Source organism: Epinephelus lanceolatus, chromosome 12 (assembly GCF_041903045.1).
Source record: "Epinephelus lanceolatus isolate andai-2023 chromosome 12, ASM4190304v1, whole genome shotgun sequence".
Classification (NCBI taxonomy): Eukaryota; Metazoa; Chordata; class Actinopteri; order Perciformes; family Serranidae; genus Epinephelus; species Epinephelus lanceolatus.
The window spans coordinates 32,586,203-32,607,861 of NC_135745.1; the positions used below are offsets into that span (position 1 = coordinate 32,586,203).

At 41.8% G+C, this 21,659-nt stretch overlaps 1 protein-coding gene across 1 annotated transcript; it reads right to left on the reverse strand.

Annotated features, from left to right (window-relative positions):
- Positions 1-357: 357 nt before the first annotated feature.
- On the reverse strand, positions 358-21,562 carry klhl24a (kelch-like family member 24a). Its single transcript, XM_033651180.2, has 8 exons — positions 21,264-21,562; positions 18,825-18,943; positions 17,892-18,736; positions 15,797-15,981; positions 10,274-10,392; positions 3,825-4,013; positions 2,304-2,492; positions 358-2,201 (listed from the first exon to the last, which is right to left on the reverse strand). The coding sequence occupies exons 2-8, from the start codon at positions 18,897-18,899 to the stop codon at positions 2,001-2,003; spliced, it is 1,803 nt and encodes a 600-aa protein (XP_033507071.1). The 5' UTR covers positions 18,900-18,943; positions 21,264-21,562; the 3' UTR covers positions 358-2,000.
- Positions 21,563-21,659: the final 97 nt, after the last annotated feature.

Here is a 21,659-nt window from a genome sequence, read left to right on the forward strand (position 1 = left end):
GTCGTAAAAGTCACAAACTGTACATACACACCAAACATGCACACCACTTATTCAGAGCAGTCTTCGAGTTTGATCTACAAAGGCTTCTCACATCTACAAAACCACCCACAAGCCCAGTACACCAATGAACTAACATCGATATGAAACAGACACACTAAAGCTACTTATAATACAGTAAACATCCAATTATAAAAAAAGACAAACAAGTATAACTTAAAAAAAATAAAAAATAAAACGTCAGTAATGAGTTTAATAATTATCAAAATGGAGCAAAAATAAAGCTTAACAGGAGATATCAAAATGTGAGGTGATGACACAGCTGGAGGATGGAAAGGGGAAACGCGCAGGGGAAGTGGAACTGGGTTATAAGTGAAGGGATTGAGAAAAAAAGAGGAAATAAAGAGGGCAAAGCTAACAGTGGCTATGTTCCAATGTTTTGGTACAGCCTCTGCTGTTTATCTCTTCTCCTAACTCCACTCTGGGTCAACGGGTGACACTGACTTGTACTTATGACCACTGATACTGCAGGAGAGCAGCTGGCTGACTGTTCACCACATTTTCATTAGGTCATTTTTAGTATCAAGGAAACGAGATAAAAAGCAAAGGACAGTACTTTTAATGTTCTTTACCTGCATTGTGCTGCTGTGTTACTGTATGTACATATCCATGTGGAGTGCAGTGGGTACAAGGTTCAAAATCTGACCTGGCTGCTCATCTGTCAATCAGAAATAAATTCATATTCCTCTGTGGGTAGATCATTTTGGCCATTTTTATAAGGCTGTTTTTCAATTTTTGCCTCAAGGCGTTGGTTTTGTTCATCAGCACTATCTGAGTTTATTTCAGCTCATCAGCAACCTAGATCTGAGGGTGAGGTGACTTTGCACAGTAATAAAAGCACAGTGTTGGGAGGCAGACTGTCCAACTGATTACCTGCTTGTAATCAGTACTGTAATAAAGTCAATTCTGGAAACTCAATGTTAGTGTTTGGAGTTTTAGCCCTTTAACACGCAGTTAGGTAGGCAGACAGTTTACTCTGTTATTTAGAAACTTAAGTGGTAAAATTTCTTTGAAAAATATGTTAATTAATCCAAATTTACCTGTATTTACTTAGCTTTTAACTGAGTTTTCTTTAATCAGTAAACTTAAACTTGCTCAGGTGTCATCACGTCTAGGCAGGGGACGATGTGAAAATTTCATGTCATGATTACCCTGGCCAAAATAACTGTGATTCACGACATTCCCGGTGATCATCAAAATGTGCTTTAAACTCTTAAACTGGCACTAAAGCAAACTGGAATCACTTTTTTTTAGTGAAAAACACACTAACGATCTTAAAAAGCCAGGCTTCTCAGCTATTTAAAATGGCATCATATCCTTTGAAATGAAATATGCCAGTGAGTGATTAAGATCTTGTGTTCGTTGAAGTTGGTGCACACGCAGCCTGTTTTACTGGTTCTATTTTATTGTTGGTTGCCTAACAGTCTCTTTTAAAGGTAAGTATTGTGTATAGGTCACATGATAGGATATGGTTGAAAGCTATGTGAAAATATAAGAAATTGAACTTTGATTTTAGAATAAGTCACCACAGATTCGTTATCTTAAGGTTAAGAATGAATCAACTTTTACAATCCAAGTAATCCTCTATCATAATCAGTTTCCTTTAATTCTTCCCAACCTTGTGCAGTTACTACTAATGCGAGGCACATCTGCCATGTCGATCTGACTCCACTTTAGCTCAGGTTACAGACAAGTCATCAGCATCATAAACCACTGAGTGTTTCCACAGAAGGGGTTTTAACTATAGTACACAACAGCAAAAGGTTCACAGCACCACAATGAGTTCTGCTACATGATGCTGTGAGAAAATAAATTAGCTCAAAAGGCACTGTGGATAAAGAAGTGTGTGATTGTGTTTTGTGCTGTGCATCAGGTGAACTTGAAAAACTTAAGTTCAAAGAGTTTAAGTTCTTTAGTGTGTGCGTCTGTGTGCTTGTTTAGGGTCAGGGCCTGTGGTATTTGTCATTGTAGCGGTGGATGGTGACGCAGCCGTGGTAGGAGATCGGCCGCGGCATGGCCGCCACACCTGTGATGATGCCTGTTGCTGGGTCGTAACACAGGATGGTGTCTGTCGCTTCGCCATTCTCCCCTCTGCCGCCGAGGATGAAGATCTTCCCGTTGCACACTGACATCCCGCAGCTCTCCTACAGGAAGAGAGACGGAAATTAGAGGTTCCAGCCTCAGAGGATCCTTGAAGTCAAACAGTCTGTTCCTCAAGTGCACAGTATCTGCGTTTAACTTATTACCTGTTTGTTAAAGGTGTGAACCACATGTATCCAGTAGTCCTCTGCGGGGTCGTAGCAGAATATGGACTTGGTGAGACCACCGCACACATAGATCAGGTTGTTGAGGGACACTGCCGTGATGCAGCGCTTGGCGATGGGGATGTTTGCCCGCAGCAACCAAGAATCTGTCTCAGGATCATAGCACTGAACCTGTGACATATAGTTACACGCAGTTAGTTGCGTTGTATTGTGGTAAAACAAAGAAGAGTAAAGACTCCATGTGGTGGGAAAATAGTTGAAAAAATGACATATCTGTGGTTTTACTGGCTGTCTGTTCTGTGGGCTGACTTGAGTTTGACTCTATGTGGTTTCGCATACAATCCAAGCATTCTCTCACCCACGTCTCTTTAAAATAGCCTCCTTCCAAACAGTGTTGTCTCTGACGCCAGCTAACAACACACTCCAGCAGACAGAGAGCTTTAGGATCAATGTGAATGACGCCATAAGGAGACTCAACAGATAAGTAGCTTCAAGCAATTGGAGCTAGCATGAACTCTAGTCCCTTTAAGCCACGTAGAGACAAGAACAAATAGTCAGCCATGTTGTGTTAACTCTTATCAGGCTGCGTCTTTGCCTGTGGACGCATGTTTTCTTGCCAGCACAGATATAAACAGACTAGCTTTTCCTTAGAGGAAAAAAAACACTTCCCCTGAAGTTTGGGCTTCTGTGAAATTTACTCTCTTCCTGTTTACTACCAGCAGCAACTGTCACGTAAAACATAATGAGACTATTCCAGAGTAGCCCATCGGTCCTGATGTCTGGGGTCATCTAAACACAGTGTTATACAGTGGCACCGTTGGCACATCCTGACAGATGACAAATTATCTAATCTTCAACTCCCTTGTAATTATCATTACCTCACTCTTTATCTTGGTACATCATTATCAGTGAGTCTATTTCTTTGGGTTTTAAAATGTTTGGTCTGCCTCATTCTGATATCTTCCATTACTTATTTTCATCAGCGTCGTGTCACAGCATGTCACTGTCATCTCATTACGTAAATGTATTTCTATCAATGACTCACTGATGTGAAATTAAACCTGAAATACTGCACAATTAAAAACTGGCAAGGACATGATGATCAGGATACAATTAAAACTACCTTAATCAGAATGAACCAGATGGACCTGGAGATAAAACTACCTGAGGCTAAAGATGTTTTGTTCTTGGTGACTCAGGAAACTTTTGTTTTTATTAAGGGAAGTTTCATCTTTCAGGGATAGGCTGCAACAGTTGACATGGGTTACTTTGTTCTTTCAGTTATGTCCTATTAATGTTTATTATGTAGTCCATATACATATATATATATATATATATATATATTATAGAACCAGGGACCCTCTTGCTGTGAGGCAACAATGTTAAAACACTATTATAAACTGTGACCACTGTGTTTGCACATCCGTTGTATCTCTAGGTATCATCACTGAAAACTAGTTATCTGCTTTAGTGTGTGGTTAGAGGAGCACATCTGTTTCCCACCTTATCGGAACAAGTGTCGTCATCAGGTCCTCCTCCAATGACAAAGAGCTTGCCAGCACAGCTGGCCACGGCTGGAGAGCTGACGGCCTCTTTCATTGGAGCCACCTCTGTCCAGCGGTTGGAGAAGGAGTCATAACACTCAACACTGCTCAGGCGGCTCTGCCCATCATAGCCACCTACAGCATAGACCTGAGGGCAAACACACAAACACATTTGGATTAGAGGAGGAGTTGATTTTACCACCTTGGAAGAAGGTTTTTATAGCTTTTTACACCGAGCAGGATTATGAATCTAGGAGTCAGAGAAATTTTGAGTTGTGTTTTGTTGTGATATATCCACATACACCATATACACAGACGCACATTCACGGTAAGAGAGATGTTTGTATTCAGGCTCACTAGTTCACGAGTATGAACAATAGCCTGTACGTCAGCACTTAGCAAACCAGTCTATCAGGTGCAGATGAAAGATGACGTACTGCAACTAGCACCATTGTCTCAGTCCTCGTTGCTCTTACATCTGTAAACAATGTTCTGGATCCCTGCAGGCACCGGTGCATTTTCTAACCTTTAACTGGTGTAATCAAAATCTGTTAATTCCCATTGTATATCACAATCTAAACTAAAATTGTCAGCCAGTAGATTTGATTTCCAAGTTGGCTGATTAAATCTGTCCCATGCCATTTTCTAGACAATTCAGTCTGAGCCACTAACAATAATAAAACATAAAACTTGCTGGAAGCTAAAGCATTACCAACAGAAGAACTGTGTTGACATAAGATATGCACTCTAATAAGTGCCTTGTGGTTATACATTGGCCTACTACCCTACCTCTAGAGCGCAGAATGGCAAAATGAGAAAAAAAATCTGGAGCATGAGGCCTGAGGTATGGGGGGACAAAAGGCTGATGAAAGGTAGAGATACATCTTAACTTCTACTTCCTCAATAACTGTCAAGAATACATTATTGGTTATGAGCACAGCACTGCTCATCAACAGACTGGTCTTATGCAACAGAAGACCTTCAGGCTGTTCCTGTCTCTCCAAAAAAATCTCAAGCATAAACAAGTACAGAGGAGAGAGAGGGAGGGTGCAGAGAAGAGAGGGAAACAAAGAGACAAAGAAAGATGGAGGGAAAAACGGGGAACAAAAAAGGCGGAAGTGGAGAGAGCCCGTGGATATTTGCATTCTGCACCTGGGCTAATTGATAGCACTGCCGCCTTTTTTAACTGACAAGTTGATGCAGAGATAAAAGACCTTCATGAACTTGTTCACTCTTTGTGTAACATCTCAGGCAGTGGTTTCAGAGTTAAGCTGTCTGTGTGTTTCTTCATTCATGTGATTTCAACAACAAGCAAACATAGCCAATATTTGGTGTAGGGCAGCTGCCACACTGTAATTCACAGACTATGTAGACCAGCTGAGACGTGTTTATTTTGACACTATGTGATGATACAGCTAATAACAAGTGGTTAAATGCAGGAACTTTGTTGCCTACAATGAAAGAGATGCAACAGAAACAAAAGAGAAATAAGGGGAGTGAATGTAAAGTTAAAGCTACAGTCCTTAACTTCTATAATAACTGTCACTATATCCAGACAGTAGTACATGAGACTGATAATCTGTGGAAAAGAAATCATGTTCCTCAGCCTCCTCTTAGTGCTTCTGATCTTTGCAAGAATCCCTCACACTTGGAAAAAAAAACAACCAATCAGAGTTGTTCAGACCAATGATTCGTGACGAGACGAAACTGTTTTAGAACGTTGCAGAGAAAAGTTGAACTGACCCGTCTGAGCTCAACTCAAGCCGGCTGATGGTGTCACCTGCAACTCCGCTGGTCAAATCGCCAGCAGCTGGTTTTAGAACGCAAGACCGGTCACCTGCTTCTACAGTGAATCAGCTTATAGTAAAGTCCGCTGGTCAAGTCAAAATGACTGCAGACGGCGTGTTAACTTGCTGTGGCGGGTGCTCCCTCCCTGCCGAGCCCTCTGTTTCTGTCCTCACGTGTGCCGGTGTTAGACGGTGGGCTGCTGCACAGAGTTGTTGGATAGAGATGATACACCTTCTCATTTAGTTGCATTGGTGTGCAGAACGGCGCATTGCAAGTTGTTGCATGTTTCAACTCGTCTCGTCGCGAATCTTTGGGTTGAACTGGGCTTAACGCAGCGTGAACTGTGTCAATCACTGCACATGAACTGTGGTCAAACTGTCAAACTAGGCAGCGCTGATCAAATATGGATCAATCTGTTACTGCATTGTCAATTTTTTTTTACCTCAAGTGTTTTTAGAAACATATTTTAGTGTACTGTTTAGCTGTAAAATGGGAAAGTTTGTGACCCGGATGCCATGTTGAAACTAGTCGAGTTGAGTCAAAACGAAGCACCGCCCACCAGCCAAACATCATGTCCTGTTTATTTTGGATAATCATGCTTGATAGCAATCATCCCTGCTAAACTTTTGAGGGCTATGGATTACCCAGAGTAATATGGACACTTAAGGTAAATGAGAAAAGATGGGGTTTTTTTGGTATAATTTGGGTGAACTGACCCTTTAATGCTCTACTGAGGATATCCAGACACTAGTTTGCTTGAAGAGTGGGGGTTGGGGGGCTTTGGATCTCTCTTTTCTTCTCTTCCTCACCACTTTGCAGTCACTCGATAAAACACCCCATATGGTTTCGATACAGTGTGAAAGTGTGAGTACATCAATATAGGTGCATTCCACATTCACTTGATGATGGCAACACACACTCTATACCGACTCGACTTGAGGTATGTGGCTATCACATAAACACTAAGCCAAACGTGATTCATAGCTCCCTAAGGACACGCTCTCTAACCACCAAACAAGCGCATTTTATGACCGTTACTCAATGATTAACTGTCCACATGCAGAGAGGTGAGAAGTAGTGACCACAAGAGAAACGCTGAGGACTCCAGGAGGAAAACGACGTGGAGAGACAGACAAAGATGGACTGACACAGACACAAAAAAAGAAAGAAAGTAACATGATAGATGAGAACAGCAGTCACCAAGTGCAGCCACAACAGGGAGGGGAAAACAAGTGGTGACCTATTTTTGCTTCTACTCTATGGAAACAAGATCAGTCCAACAGGACATCACAGAATACAGGACACTGGGATGAGAAGAGTGTGTGTGATTGTATTTATATCCCTGTAAGAACCAGCTTTAGGAGTTAAGACATTAGGTTGTGGTAAGGACTATGTGAATAGATAGACGGTCTGCATAGTTAAACAAATGTGGGCGTGCACATGTGTACAAGAAGATACTTGAATGTCAACTGAATATGCAAATTGACTGAATGGTGAGTTAGTGGAAATGAGCACTGAGGCCTTTGCACGAAAGCATAAACATGCATACATGCTGGTTATACAGGCTTGTTTACAACACTCAGCCTTGTTTCTCCATTCTGGAGCATAAGCTGCACATCAAAAGGGGAAATTACAGACAGAATGAGGAAATGACTGGATGCAAACTCAGGAGGAGGGGGAACTGAATTCAGAGGAAAAAAACAAAGAGATACATCCTATACTGAATGTATTTTGATAAAAGGGTAGATACAGCCTGGAAAACATAACAAAAAGCATCCTAGACCAATTTGTGAAAAGATACAAGGAAATGAAATGAAATAACTATGACAGACAACAGAGTTCTGAGGAAAAATGATAAACAAAGAAGCATCAGAGATAAGGAGATAGCACACAGTGATGTGATTTACAAAAAAAGATTTCTATGGAAAAAAAGAAGATGAAAATTTGAGAAGGGAGGACAGAGGAGGAGACTAAACCACATGTGTGTGACAGATACAGGAAGTGGTCGCAGACAAGGGCCTCTCCTGGGATCTTGCATCTCAGAGGAATGTGTTTTTCAACAAAGGAGCACTGGCTCTTATATGTTGTGTGTGATGCCTTGCAAGTTTGACTTATCAGTTGCAGGCTTTGGATGCAAGAATAGGAAATACACATTAATGCTGTCTTATTTTAGCATTAAATCATTTTTGCATGAGAGTGTTAAGTCAGCTGCTGATCAGCAAATTTAAACATCAGTGTTCTACATCTTTTAGAGTCAAGTTAAACGACTGCCATATTGGTCCATCTTGTTTTCACCGTAACACGATACATGACTCACTTTGGAGTTAATTACTGACTTTTATAGCCAGAGTGTGACCCTCCAGCCGATTACCTCACTGTTGTGGAGAACCCTGAACACTGCATGTGTGTTTGTTGTTTCTGTGGCAAGGAAACTCAGCGTTTTGGGTGTTGTTTCGCAAGTCAGAGAAAATCCAGTACATACTGACCACAAGCAGAGCTCCAAATTTTTTTTTTAAAAGTATGTTTGCAGATTTGCTACAGATGACAAGAACCCCTTCTGAGTCAGGACCCATTCTGACAAAGTAAATAAAGCACTGTTTTAGCCCAAAGCTTTCCAAGAATACTAGTCCTTGTGTCCGTGTTCTTTAAGCGTGTGTTCAAGCGTGTGTTTGTGCACATGATGACTAAAGCACACGTGAGCTTGTGAGTGGTGTCTGTTTATGCTCTGCCTACTTCAACCGTGTCAATCAATGGCTGCTCTTCTTTACGCAACACTAATAACAGATATGATGGTTTAGAAACCTCGCGTGGGGCACACATGCCATTGTCATACCAGTGATTTGTTTTGAATTGAGATGTTCTTTGTAACCACAAACGCTACAGCAAATGCTTCACTATCTAGTTTAAGAACATTTCTGAAGACAACATGTGGTTACACAGTTACAGAGTTATTTACTCTAATGATAGAGTTTCCTCTTGTGAGCAAAATGCAGCGTGCCATAGGAACATGAGCAGCCTTGTACTGTGTATATTTACAGAGGAAGTGTGCTGTATCATGCCTATGTATGCAAACCCAGTGTGTGTTCACAGGCTTATCAGGAGTTCTCACAGCTATGTATGGCCACTCCAGGCTTATGTGATTGTGCACAGACACATAGAACATGATACGGGCGAGCGGACTACTCAACTTGGAAGTGTAAGGTGTTGGCCCACATCCAGTAAACTCCCACTGCCCTCGAACAGGAATGTCCACCTGGCCTTGCGCTAGAGACTGTAAATAGTAACAGCTCGAGAGCAGAGGCAGTGATCGAGGATTAATGTTCAGCTCACATGTAGACATTAAATGTACTCAGATTTCACAACCAAACTCGCACAGGTCTCCGTTTTTAATCCGACACTTGAGATATAGTGTATGTATAGGTGGCTAAGGTCATATGGGTTTGACAAATGACAGACAAGGAGGTGTAGCTATAGTTATTTCCTGTCGTATGCTGCCTGAAGAATGCCACTTTTTAAGCCCCTGTTGTATTTTCCATGTGTGGGGTGTTCAATAGGTGAAACAGCTGCACTGCTCCAGTTACTAAGGAACTTGTTTATATGACGGTTTTAAATGAAGGCAAACTTCCTTCTCTCTGTTGAACCTGCTTGTACGTATCCAGGACGCGTTAGACCAGCTGGCACCGGTCGTTAACAAACCCTGGGGCAACAAATGCATGCGTCACACACTAAAATGATTATTGTTCCTTGTCACAAGGTGCCCTCATCGACTCGGATCAATAATAAGCAGTAAGCAGGCAGTAGTCAAATGGGACTGGAATTCTTTAGTGTTACTGCAGCTGATGAGTCACTTACGTCTACATGAAGACAAACCGCTTAATGTCAATCATCACTAATTATGCAAAGCCCTTGGTGTGTTTAAAAAAATTCCTTCAAGTCTGCAGGTAAGAAAGTATGTGTAACAGTGGGACGAGACATGATTGTGAAAGGTATCAAAAGCAGCCAAAAGGTTTCATGAAGCCTTTCCAGCAGGTGATTCCTCAGAATTTCCTCGCTGTGTAAATGTCCACTTCCTTGTACCTTTACCTCAGAAAGGTAACAACAGGTAATAAAAACACTGTCTTATTCCGCTGAAGCACCAACGACTTAAATTTCTGTAAGCACACACGATTTTCCTGGTTCCCTGTGTTTAAAGGGTTATGCCATAGCAACAGAGCTTTGTGCATGTAGCCTGCGTAGCTGCACTGTGGCTTCTGTGTGTTGGGGCTGTGATGGCCACGAGATGCCGTGTGGAGACCACCTAAATTGTAACCGGCCAGTTTGTGTGGCTTGTGATTTCTGCTGCTCATTCTAATATTTTGTGATCTAGCAAAACCAGTTTTACTGACAACCTTTTCCTTGCACAATAATGGCTCCATAGTCACTCCATATCATAACTTTGGGGTATACAAGAGGGCTCGATCATGTAAGACACAGCTGTCTAGAGTTGTGAGGGTGCTATCAACGAGAGAAATCTGACACCGAGCTATAAATCAACTTCTACATCAGAGGCATCCACAGTGGGGTAACCACGTACCCTGGTGCAGTTGCATGAATCCGCCTTGAGGCTCCCCCCTTCCTTACCTTGCCCAGTAGGACGCCCATCTTGTGTCTCCAGCGGCCCTTGTTGAGAGATGCCACTCTGATCCACAGGTTGAGCTGGGAGTTATACATCCACACGTCCCTGCTGTTGATGCGGCCACCTAAAAACACCAAAAAATGCCAGACAGTTACTCACCCCAGGAAAACTTTATCTTTCTTGCATGCCTCCACTCGTCTGTTTATGCATGAGTGCTTTAAATATGTTTCAGAGAAAATGCATGCGTTTGGAATGAGCGTCCCACTTGATAAATGAGACTTGGATTATTCTGCACGACTTGTGTGAGAGTCTGTAAACAGGTGTTTTGATATAGTTTTTCTGTTGTTAAACGCGGCCCCCTATGACTTCAATTCATCAACAATTTTCTCCGTTTTTGGATTCTTCGTTCACCACCGAAGCATGCAAGAAACACAACATTTTGTTCCCAAATTTCACATATCACGGGGTGAATAACTGATATACAAATGATCATTTAGGGAGTGATGTATTCCTCTGAGACAATTTTGGGTACAGTACATTTAGCATTTCACAACATGTTATCGTTATCATTTCTAATCAAGTTGATCTGATATAAATGAGAAGCTCATAAATAAACCTGAGCAGCTCTTGGTGAACAGCCAGCTTTTGGAAAGTAATGCCTTATCTCCTCACTGCGGCAGAGTTATAAGTGTCTTATCTGACTTTGACCTGAGCTGGGTCTCCAGGGTTCACCTAGCAAATAAAAGGTTTCCTCACACACACACAGCCAAACATAAAGCAGGCTGGCTATTTAAAGAAACACACACACACCGTATCATGTTTCATTATGTATGCACAGGCGGTGAAAAACCATCAGTTCGTTTTTTAAATTATTTTTAAAAGCAAACATATCATCATGAGGATTTTTTGCAGCTAACAGAGCAGCAGTATGGCTGACGGTCTCCTTTGTTGTCTCTGGGCAAACATATGCTTTAAGAAGGTGTGGGGAATAATAACAGGCACCCGACCAGGCTACAGTGTGACCCAGACACATATTCTAACAAGCCCTGACATGTGCCCTCTCCCTCTCTCTCAACAACACCCCATTACCACTCCACCACCACCAACACACACACACACACACACACACACACACACACACACACACACACACACACACACACACCTGTCTGCTGATTCTCCACAGACTGAGGGAGAATCCAAACAAATCTTTCTCTTTTAAAAATCTCTTTTAAAAATACAACGGAGCGCTACAGGCTAACTTTTTAGCATGGAGGGCAGATAAAGAGGTGACTAAATGTAGGTGAACCCAGTCAAAACCATAAGATAATGGTGTCAAATTAAAGTTGAAGAGGGCAACTGTGAAATTATCTAAAAGCCATCTGAAAAACGAGGTAAATTTCGTGACCTCTGCCCTACTGGCATTTATCCAACAATAAGTTCAGGAGAAGTTTATCTTCAAGCACAGGTGTCGCATGGATACCAACAAGACTCAAGCACATAAACAGTCAGTGACAATCTGTGTTATTTCACACTGGGACTTTAACTGGTCACATGGTGGTGATATCGGTTAGTAAAATACACATTATGGAAATGAATATAAACACTCCTGCCTTCCAATCACACCTCTCCCTTCAGAGCAGTTTCCTTCCTAACAACAGGTATTAATACGTGATAATCTCATGAAACTAAAATACAATTTCTCAAGTTGTTGCGGTGGTGTCTGCAAACTGTCGTTGGGTGTTTTCTTTGTACAGTGAACATGTGGGTGGTTATGGAGCAATAATAAAAGCATAAAGAAAGCCTGCCAGTGTAAACAAAGGTGTCTGGACTTCTTCTGTATTCACATGCAAACAAAGGAGTTTTCTCTGTATTGTAAGCTAGCTGACCGACAGGTGGGTAGGCACGCGGTTCATCCTAACAATAAAGAAAACCTCCTTGAAAGGTCATGTATTCCAATAAAGCAGTGGTCATACACAGGTAATATAAGGTGATTAGTGTTCTGTCATTTTAAATTATACCGTAGCACACAGACAAAAAGGAGACAGGGAAAGGAAGTTAGGTGCAGCATGTGTCTGCTTGATAATCTGCTGGATAGTGAAAGAGCCAGACAGTCTGCTGCCCTGCCTGAGGCCTCTGTTTCTTCAGATTTGCATGAAGGAAACACGCTGAAGGAGGACGAGCCACTTCAAAGAAAGCCTCAAAGATCTAGAAAGCTAGTTAAAAGAACTACAACTGTCAGAGGGTGGTCATTTCTCAAAAACTTAGACAGGTTGGTTTTGGGGGGGGGGGGGGGGGGTGGCTGTCACTGCTGCTAATCACTGTTCTTGCAGCAGTTTCTTCGGGAGGCCCCAGTATGATCTGTGACAGTTGTCTGAGAGTTTCGCATCGCCTACAGTTACAGTGTCATCGTTAAATGCAAATGATCTAGCTCTGTAGGTTATAATATTCCTGTCGTCTGAGGAGGCAACGAGAGAAGTCAGGCTACTTGTAACTATTACGTGCCTTCTCTGTAATGTGTGAGGCAAGCACACATGTTCTGCTGCTCAAGCTAAGACACTGTCCAACTGTGGAGTAAAGAGACATTTATTTGATGTTTTCATATTCAAAGTAGGCATGATTCATCTTGTGAGATCAGATCATAATGAGATCTAATCTGAAGTCTTCCTGACGCCATTTCTTTGTGAAGTAAGAATGCTCACTCTAGATCTGAGAGGCCGATTACAATGCTGTGGATGTAAGAAAGTCAGTGGTGGTGGCCGGAGTCCCTGTCCCTGTCCTTAGAGGTGCAATTGAGCCACATCCTATTTAAGACCGCAGCTAACTGCAGCTGTGCTAGAGACTGGAGGCCCTCCAAGGTATTTGCACCAGTTCCCAGTGTGCAGAGACAGACAGACAGACAGAACGGAGGTATGTGTGGGAATGTAATTGAGAAGATAAAAATAAAGTCGAGAAAAGGGGATTAATTAAGGCAGATCGGGCTACAAAAAAAGAAACTGGGGCAAAGAACATCATAACATGCCTTAAAGGAGTAGTGCGTATGTGTGTGTGTGTGTGTGTGTGTATGTGTGTGTGTGTGTGTGTGTGTGAGACAGAGAGACAAGGGGGAGGGGTGTGTTGACTTTTCCAGGCAGCGCTTGAGGGTAGATTGATAGCGAACACGTGAGGACTTGGCACAGTGAGAGCGTAAAAAAGCAGAACACTGCACACTCTTCACTGAAGGGGAGAGCCTCTTTTTTTTCTCTGTATCTCGTTCTCCCCTTTTTTCTCTTCTCCACATCTTTCGACTGCTGTTTTTGTCCAGTAATGTTTTGGAGCTCATGTGAAGCATGTATAAGCATGAGCATTCCCAGAGGGTACATCTGAACTTGTGTCAGTGCTTATTCCTGGAAACAATTTCACTGAAAAGGAAGGAAAAACTCTCAACCTCCATGCCCCAAACCCCACAGAGCTGCATCTTGTACACAGCACGTTTACACAATGTTTGGTTTTAGAAACTACCTCATCAGTTCAGATGAAAGATGTAATGTCTTGTTTAATCTAGATCTTCTTTTTTTTTCGCCTCAGGAGGCTTACGCCACACTTGGCCTATGCTAAGTTTTAAAAACGCAGCAGCCTTGCCAGGAAGCAATGACAAATATAATATCTCAAAATCAGGTTTATTCCAAGCTAATCACATCCTGACCTGTTGGTGCAGTCTTAAATCAAAAAGGGATGTTAGATTGCTGAGTACAGAAGATCCTAGAAACCTGCTGAACCAATGTAAAAGGTGGTGACCTTGTTAAATGGCCAAAAGGAAGAGAGACGGACTGTGCTGGCCAATGAAGGCTTCTCTCAGCACTGAGCTGGAGCGTGCATCCAGATGTTACTCTCATATTTTCCTTCAACTCAAACAGGCTGTCGCTGTAAAAATAACACAGGGCCAACAGTCACCATGGCCTTTCCTGCCACTCCACTGGGGGATTCGCCGGCAAGCCAAGCCAAGAAAAAGACACTGACCATGTCCCTTAAGAGTGTACTAGTGAATTTTTCTTTTTGGGTATGGCACAATCTTACTATTATTAAGAGAAACGAAATCGAAACGAAAATCAAATATCACTGTATTTTGACCAAATATATTGATATAAAACTGCAACAATATTGTAAAGTTGACTATTAGTGATTTCAAAAAATATTTACACAACAAGATTTTTTTATAAATAATCATCAGAAATGCAGATATCATGACAGGAGGCCAAAAAAGGCAACGGTACAGGCAAATAATAGAATGAAGTCTGGTAAATTCAGAAAATCACTGTAATTGAGTCGTCAAAAAAAGGGAAAACACTTACAATAATACCAAAATCTAAGACAACAACTAGTCTCATATCACGATATCAATATAATAACAATATAATGCCCTGCCCTAAAAGTTGGTGTAGCAGTATTAGTACCAAGGCTTGAAACTGACTTCAATTTAAAAGTTACTCGTCATTTTGAATTTCCAATAGCCAACATAGATTTCCTGTGACAGAAAAAAAGTTTAAGTTGTTTATTCATTTCTAAATAGTTGAAATAAAAGACAACATGCTAGAAAAACTGTGACATCTCCAAGTGTTTACATTAAGTAGCCTTCACTATTACATGAAGCTACATGCTAGCACCAGGAAAATAATAAAATCTAATCTGATTAGATTCCTGTTGGAACATGTCCAGTTGTGTTTAAAAGCTATTATTGGTATAAAAAAACAAAAAATTTGATGGTACAAAGTGCCACTATTCTCCATTACAGTCATTCCCCTGGCTGCAAGCACACTACTACATGTAGCTACATGCTAACATCAGGGAAACTTGTAATCTGGGTTGCTTATGTTGTTACTTTCTCCCCGATTTTGGATCATGTTTCTGCTGGAACATCCGGTTGTGAAGATCTTGATTTAGTAGCTTTTAGTGGTGATTTTTCAAGACAGAAAGTGCCACTATTCTCCTTTACAGCCATTCCCCTGCATGCAAGTACACTGCTACATGTAGCTACATGCTAACGTCAGAGAAACATGTAATCTGGGTTGTTACTTTTTCCCTGATTTTGGATAATTTTGTCCAGTTGTGAAGATTTTGGTTTAGAAGCTTTTATTGGTGATTTTTCACGATAGGAAGTGCCGCTATTCTCAGTTACAGTCATTCCCCTGCAGCAATGATGGTGCAGAGATGCTGAGACATGGAAGACTCGGAAATGCCAAGCAATCAGAGCAGACTGGGCTTTTTCAGGAGGAGGGCTTAAAGAGACAGGCGGTAAAAATGGAGCGTCTCAGATAGAGGGTGAATACAGGTGTTCCAGTTCAGACAGGAAGAGGAAAATAAAGTGTTTTTTGAGCATTAAAGTAAATGTAAATGAGTTCTAGCTGAACCCTTAAATACAAGTATGAACCTGAAAATGTGCATAATATGTCATCTTTAAACTGTGCATTGCAGTTTGGATGGTGTTAATCTGAAGCCTTGATAGGACCAAGCTGTTTGAATGATATGTAACAAATGTAGTGGAGTCTTACCTGACACCAGAATGTCGTTGCGGAGGGCGCAGACAGCATACTCTGACTTGGTGAACTCAGGTAGTTTGGCCAGTGATTTCCACTCTCCTGTGACTGGATCATAGCATTCAGTGTAGGGCAGGTTGAAGCCCCCGACTCTCTCACATCCCCCCACCACCACAATCACCTCAGAGTAGCCAGTCGACCTGTACAGACAAGGCAAGGCAGAGGGGGAGACACGGAAGATTTAGAGATGGAGGGGATATGGCAACACAGCTGGAGCTATCATAAAAACACAAACATGTGACAAGCATGTTTGAATTAAAGCCTCCCGGCAAGAATGTAAAGATTACAGACATGGTATGTTATTAAAACACAGTATATCTGTAGGTCTATACAAAGGTTATGAAGACATATAAACATACATGTCAACACTTGGAAAGATTTCTAATTACAGAAGGCAGAAACTTGTGTTGGGGCAGGAACAGAGTGGTGGTTTCCCCAGGAATGGCTTCACTTATCTTAAAGGCAAAGTTCAATTTTACAATGAAGGTATCAATCAATGCAACAAAAACACACTTAAGGCTAGACTCAAGCTGAATTTCCAAGATCACAAAGCCTTCCTATTTGGCTGTTCAACACATGCCGTGGATATGACCACATTTCCTTGGGGGAGTTAATTAACCACAGCTTTTCCTATTGTGCTATTCTAAAATACTTATGCCGGATGAAGACAACCAGTGGTTTATCTGTATTTAAAAAATGCCAGTATATTTTGGGTACACTGCAAGTACACATGCAGCACAATGTTTCTTTGCACTTTCTCCAACATTACTTTGTTTACTCATGTGATATAGGCAAGGTGCTGGTGAAAGATTAGATGTTTCACGTGATTATATGCATCTACCAGACAGCCTAGCCCAGGAGTTGGCGTTGTGTGTGTTTGTACACGCAATGCATGTGTGCTTATGATTAACTAAATTCTAGAGGCTTCCCAAAAGAAAAAAAGGCGCCGTTGTAGACACAGAAAGGGGAGAAGCAGGCATCTGTTTTGAGCAGGAGCAGATTTGGCCCTCAGGGCAAACAAAGCTGACAGTGCTAGACTAACTGCCTGATTGGCTTGCTGATCCGAACAGATCTGCCTGGATACTGACACAATACACCTGATACACACGTCACACAGCCTTAATAACCGACAACTGGCACCGTTGTCAGTTGTCTCACACACAAAGGCAGCTGTACTTTTGTTTGTTGAAAAGCAGGCTACCATATGGTCCAGTTTGTCTCTCGTTCATACAGTTTCAGTCAACGCCAACTTTTGTCCTTTTCAAACAATACACTACCATCCAACTGGACACTCTTTAGACAAAAAAAACACCAGAAACATTTGGTAAATAGGTAAAAAGTGAACAGGCGCAGACTCCCTGAACCTGAACATATCAGCAAGGTGAGTGATCCCGCTGGTATGACAACAAGACTCAACATTTCATGATTGCCATTTCTTGCATCACATCATTTAGTTTCCTTCCAGCCAACCAGTCTGTGTATGCCCTGCCTACCTCATTATCATTTCCATTCCAAAATAGGGCTACAAAACACTGCTTAGTCAATGACACACTTGTCTATTCAGTACAATAACACTCCCTGTCTCTCTCTTGCACAAACTCACATGCACACTCACAAAACAACACTGCTGGGAGCACCAAGTTCATGCGCAAGTCGTAACCTCGAGCTATACAATGTTGGATAAAAGATTGACTAAGCACTTGAAAAGACATGTTTGCTTATACCACTCTGACCTCTGTCATCACTGTGTAAGAGGTGTTTTAACCATAAAGACATAACAGCTGTCAGAAAAAAATCAAACAAAATCTTTTTTTCTTTAAAAACAAAAAAAAAGGTGCATGACAAGGTAGAGATATCATTCAACACTCATATAATTGCACCAAAGCATATGTAGGAATTTAATTAAACTAACAAATCATACTGCTTCCATGAGTCAAAAATGTGATGACAAGACAAATGAATTTATGTATCTGCGTCTGTCTCCTTTTGAAAAAACCGTCTCTATTATCTGCTGCCTTCCTCATAACTTGTCAGTTCACATTTTAGTTACCTGCGAGGACGAGTTCTGGGTGACATCATTTCATTTCCGAGTACGTGGTAGCGTCTGGCCTCATGGAGGAGCTGATAGCACTCTGGAGCATTCTGGATGAGCTGGTCTCCCTCCACTGTCTGGACAAAGTAGTTGGGGTGCAGAAGGGGCAGGCGCACATGGTGCAGCAGGTCCTTCAGCATGGGCCTTCTGTGCTCCACACTGTGGTACACCCATCTCATCACTGCCTCAAACACCACCTCCTCCTTACCAACAGACAGCTCATCGCTGCCAGTGTACTCCTCCAGCTCTTCTATGCGTAGGTCGAGGAACTCCTCATGCTGAGCCACTTCTGAGAAGTTGGCCAGGGCGTAACTGCGGCAGCGGCTGGCTAACTGCTTCAGGCTATGGGCATCTGCGAAGCGCTGGATGCCCAGGCAGTTGCAAGGGTCCAGCTGGTCCTCCAGGAACTTGGCACAGGCATCACGCAGTGTGTAGATCTGGAAGAGGCTGGAGGTCTCAAAGAGGAACTGGACATTCTCTGTGGTAATTTTGGCACGGCCGGTGTAAACATAGGTGAGGAAGGAGTCCATCGCCTCAGCCAGGATGCCGTTGATCTCGACCAGCATCTCGCGGCTCTCGCGGTGATCGTTGCAGAACATGGCTCTGAAGTAGGAGGAGCAGGCAGAAAGCACAGCGCGATGGCAGGGGAACTCGCGGCCCTGCACGCTGATGACAACATCAGTAAACAGGCGGCAGTCGCGAAACTCATTGAATACCTGCAGGATGCCCTCTGAGTGGGATGAGCCAGAACAGAAGTCCAAGACTTCCTGGCTGGCTAAAGTTTTGGAGTCAACCTCAAAAACCTTCAGAGACAAAAACATGTGTAAAGATTTGTACAATTTGTGACTTTAATCAGACAAAAGCTGTAAGATAGAACACGTTTGACAGCACCTTGCGTTTGACAGCTGGTGAGTCTCTGATCCCAGAGTCCTCTCTGTTCATCCTTCTGCCCAGAATCAACACCATGGCTGCCACCTTCAACTTAGACCTTCTCGAAACTTTAGGATGACCTGAGGATAGAGAGCAGGCAGAACAATATCACTACAAAAGAGGAAAAACATGTTTCTATTAAATATCACTGTTATCACGGCATCCTATCAGATGTGGTGGGAGGGGATAGCCAGTTCATGAATTCATTATAGCAATTTAATTGGATCACTGAACTACAAATTGAAAACATTCATCATGGGCAAACAAAACACTCACAGAGCAAAGCCACAAAGCATGTGTAGGGAAAACATGTGAGTCCCACAAAAGATTTTCTTGAGCCCATGGGGTAGTGCTACAGCATCTTGTGTCACAATTTAAAGGGTAACTTCTGTATTTTCAATCTGGACCCTATTTTCCCATATACGTGTGTCTGAATGATAAATAGAGATGACAGTTTTTTGAACTGGTCCTGTATTGAGCGGAGAGCACTGCAGCGGGCAGCAGTGAAACAGATTTGCAATGTAACCACTTGGGGCATTTGTGCATCCTCAGTTTACATCCACTAAGAGTTTGTTTTTGCCACCGACAGGCTCATATTTTTATTCCAAGTGTCCGACAGAAAGGATCCCTACAGAGATAAGAGAGTAAGATCCTTTTTAATGAACCAGAAACAGCCCCAAAATTGCTATCGACAAACCCACCACTCTCCATTTAGATAAACAGTAGTTTTAATGTATATAGTGCCAGCTTATTTTGACATCTAACTGTGAGAATTAAGGGTTTATTTCAACCAAGCCAGAGTTGGTAATTGTTGGAACAGTGGAAAGACAAACCACACTTGTTTTTATGAGTTTTATTTTGTGCTTGTCGACTCTGAATGAAGTGTGTTTTAAATGGAGTCTGGCGGGTTTGGCAATTGCAATTTCAATGCTGTTTCTGGTTAAACATAAAGGATCTTTCTTTTCAACATGAAGTCTATCTCTGTAGGGATCCTTTCCAGGATGTTGTCAGATACTTGTAATAACAATCTGAGCCTGTCAGTGGCAAAAACAACCACTCTTTGCCAGTTAATGTTACATTTCAGCCTGCTGCTGTCTGTTGCAACGGTCTCACTCAACACTAGACCAATTTAAAAAGTTGTTGCTCCCATTAGTCAGACACAAAAACAAAGCAAGGTAAGGTCCAGGTTGAAAAATACCACTTAAAGAACAGTAGTTTCCAGGAATTAAACATCTGAGCTGTACACAAATCTGCATGACAGTTCCTCTAGCTCATCATCACTACTGCGAAAACAGTTGTGCCCTGCAGCGCAATGAGCTGCACGAGATGGATGATGACAAAGAGACAAGAGGCGGGAGGGAGGTTGAGCAACGGTAGGAAGACCAACCTACATTTGAGTCAGGTTTGTTTTGAAAGAGAGTGGGGGCAGGGATGCTATCAGACACCACATATAATCATTGTTGGAGCAACAAGTGCAAAGTCAGTGCTACTGATAACCTTGACTCATATTTTCTTATTTAAGTAAACCTGTGGTTTTTAGACATTTATCTACTTATAACAAAGATGTGTGTGTCACATGAATCTGATTACATCCACAAAGGCTGTGTGGATGTGTCTCTTTAGGACAGCAAACTCTAAAGCTCTTTCAGATATCTCCTCAAAACATTAAACTCTCTTATCTATGGCCATACTGCTTGTGTTAAAGTTGGCAGCAGGTCTGGCCTTTCCTCCTGTGAGGTCATTTATCTCTGGTTATTTTTAACTGAGGCTGCTGCCTGGGCAGACTCAACCTTATTCACGTGTGTTATTTGCATGCAGCAGCACCTCCTTGAAGTCGTGTGGACCAGAAGACAGGTTTAGCCAGAGGTGTCTGACGCATGAAATCTTTACTTTGTGACTAATATCAACGTAGAAGGGTTAAATAAGACAATTAAAAAAACAAAACAATGACATAAAATGACATAAAGCAGATTTTTTAGGGAAAAAAATACAATTTGCTGTTATACATGTAAAATAAAGCAAAATTAACAGATGCTAATGAGATAATTGTACATGAAATACATATATATTTTTGTTGCTGCTATTTTAAACATTCAACCTTTGGACTGTGGCATTATATTCCAGTATTTAAGTATTTATTACAGTCACGTAAAATATATTCATGTACACGCGTTGCCAGATAATTATAAAGGCAGAAAACACAGTGCTCCAGTTACATAGACAAAGGAGACTTGCCTCGTGCCGACCGTTAGCCCCTGACAACACGCTGAAAAAAACGTTAGCTTAGCCGTTGCTTTACTCCACATATTGAGACAAGTTCCAAGAAAAATAAAGTTATATCACTAAATTCAGGACTTTTAACCTCTTTAACGACGTCTTTAGTTATAGACAAGTTATTACCTCACACCGACGTTTCCAGATGAAGCTTCCTCTCCAGTTACAAGTGGACAAAACAAAATATTGAAAAAAATAAAAAAAAAAAAGTATGGAGGCAAATAAATCTGTATCCTGAAACCGTTTATCAGTATCTGTTATAATATCTGCCCCTCGGATAAGTTATGGCAAACAACGTAAGCTGTTACACAGCCGCGACATTTTGACTTTGAAGTGATGACAAAAACAAAGAGCTCTAACTAGCTAACAGTAAACACTGGACCCATATATACTTGTCAGCCGAAAAAAAAAAAAAAAAAAAGAAAAAAATCCGGCCCGCTGCGCCCACTCAGCTGGTGCTGCCGGTGCATCATGGGTAGTTGAGTTCCAATGGCTGCTGCCGCTTACTGTCAACCCTAATCA

What these genes read in the sequence shown, in the direction of transcription:
- klhl24a (XM_033651180.2), bottom strand. Translation starts at nt 18,899, where the DNA reads ATGGTGTTGATTCTGGGCAGAAGGATGAACAGAGAGGACTCTGGGATC. An exon ending in CACCAGCTGTCAAACGCAAG is followed by an intron (nt 18,737 to 18,824) that starts GTGCTGTCAAAC and finishes TTGTCTCTGAAG; the next exon opens with GTTTTTGAGGTTGACTCCAA. An exon ending in CAACGACATTCTGGTGTCAG is followed by an intron (nt 10,393 to 15,796) that starts GTAAGACTCCAC and finishes TGGTGTTTTTAG; the next exon opens with GTGGCCGCATCAACAGCAGG.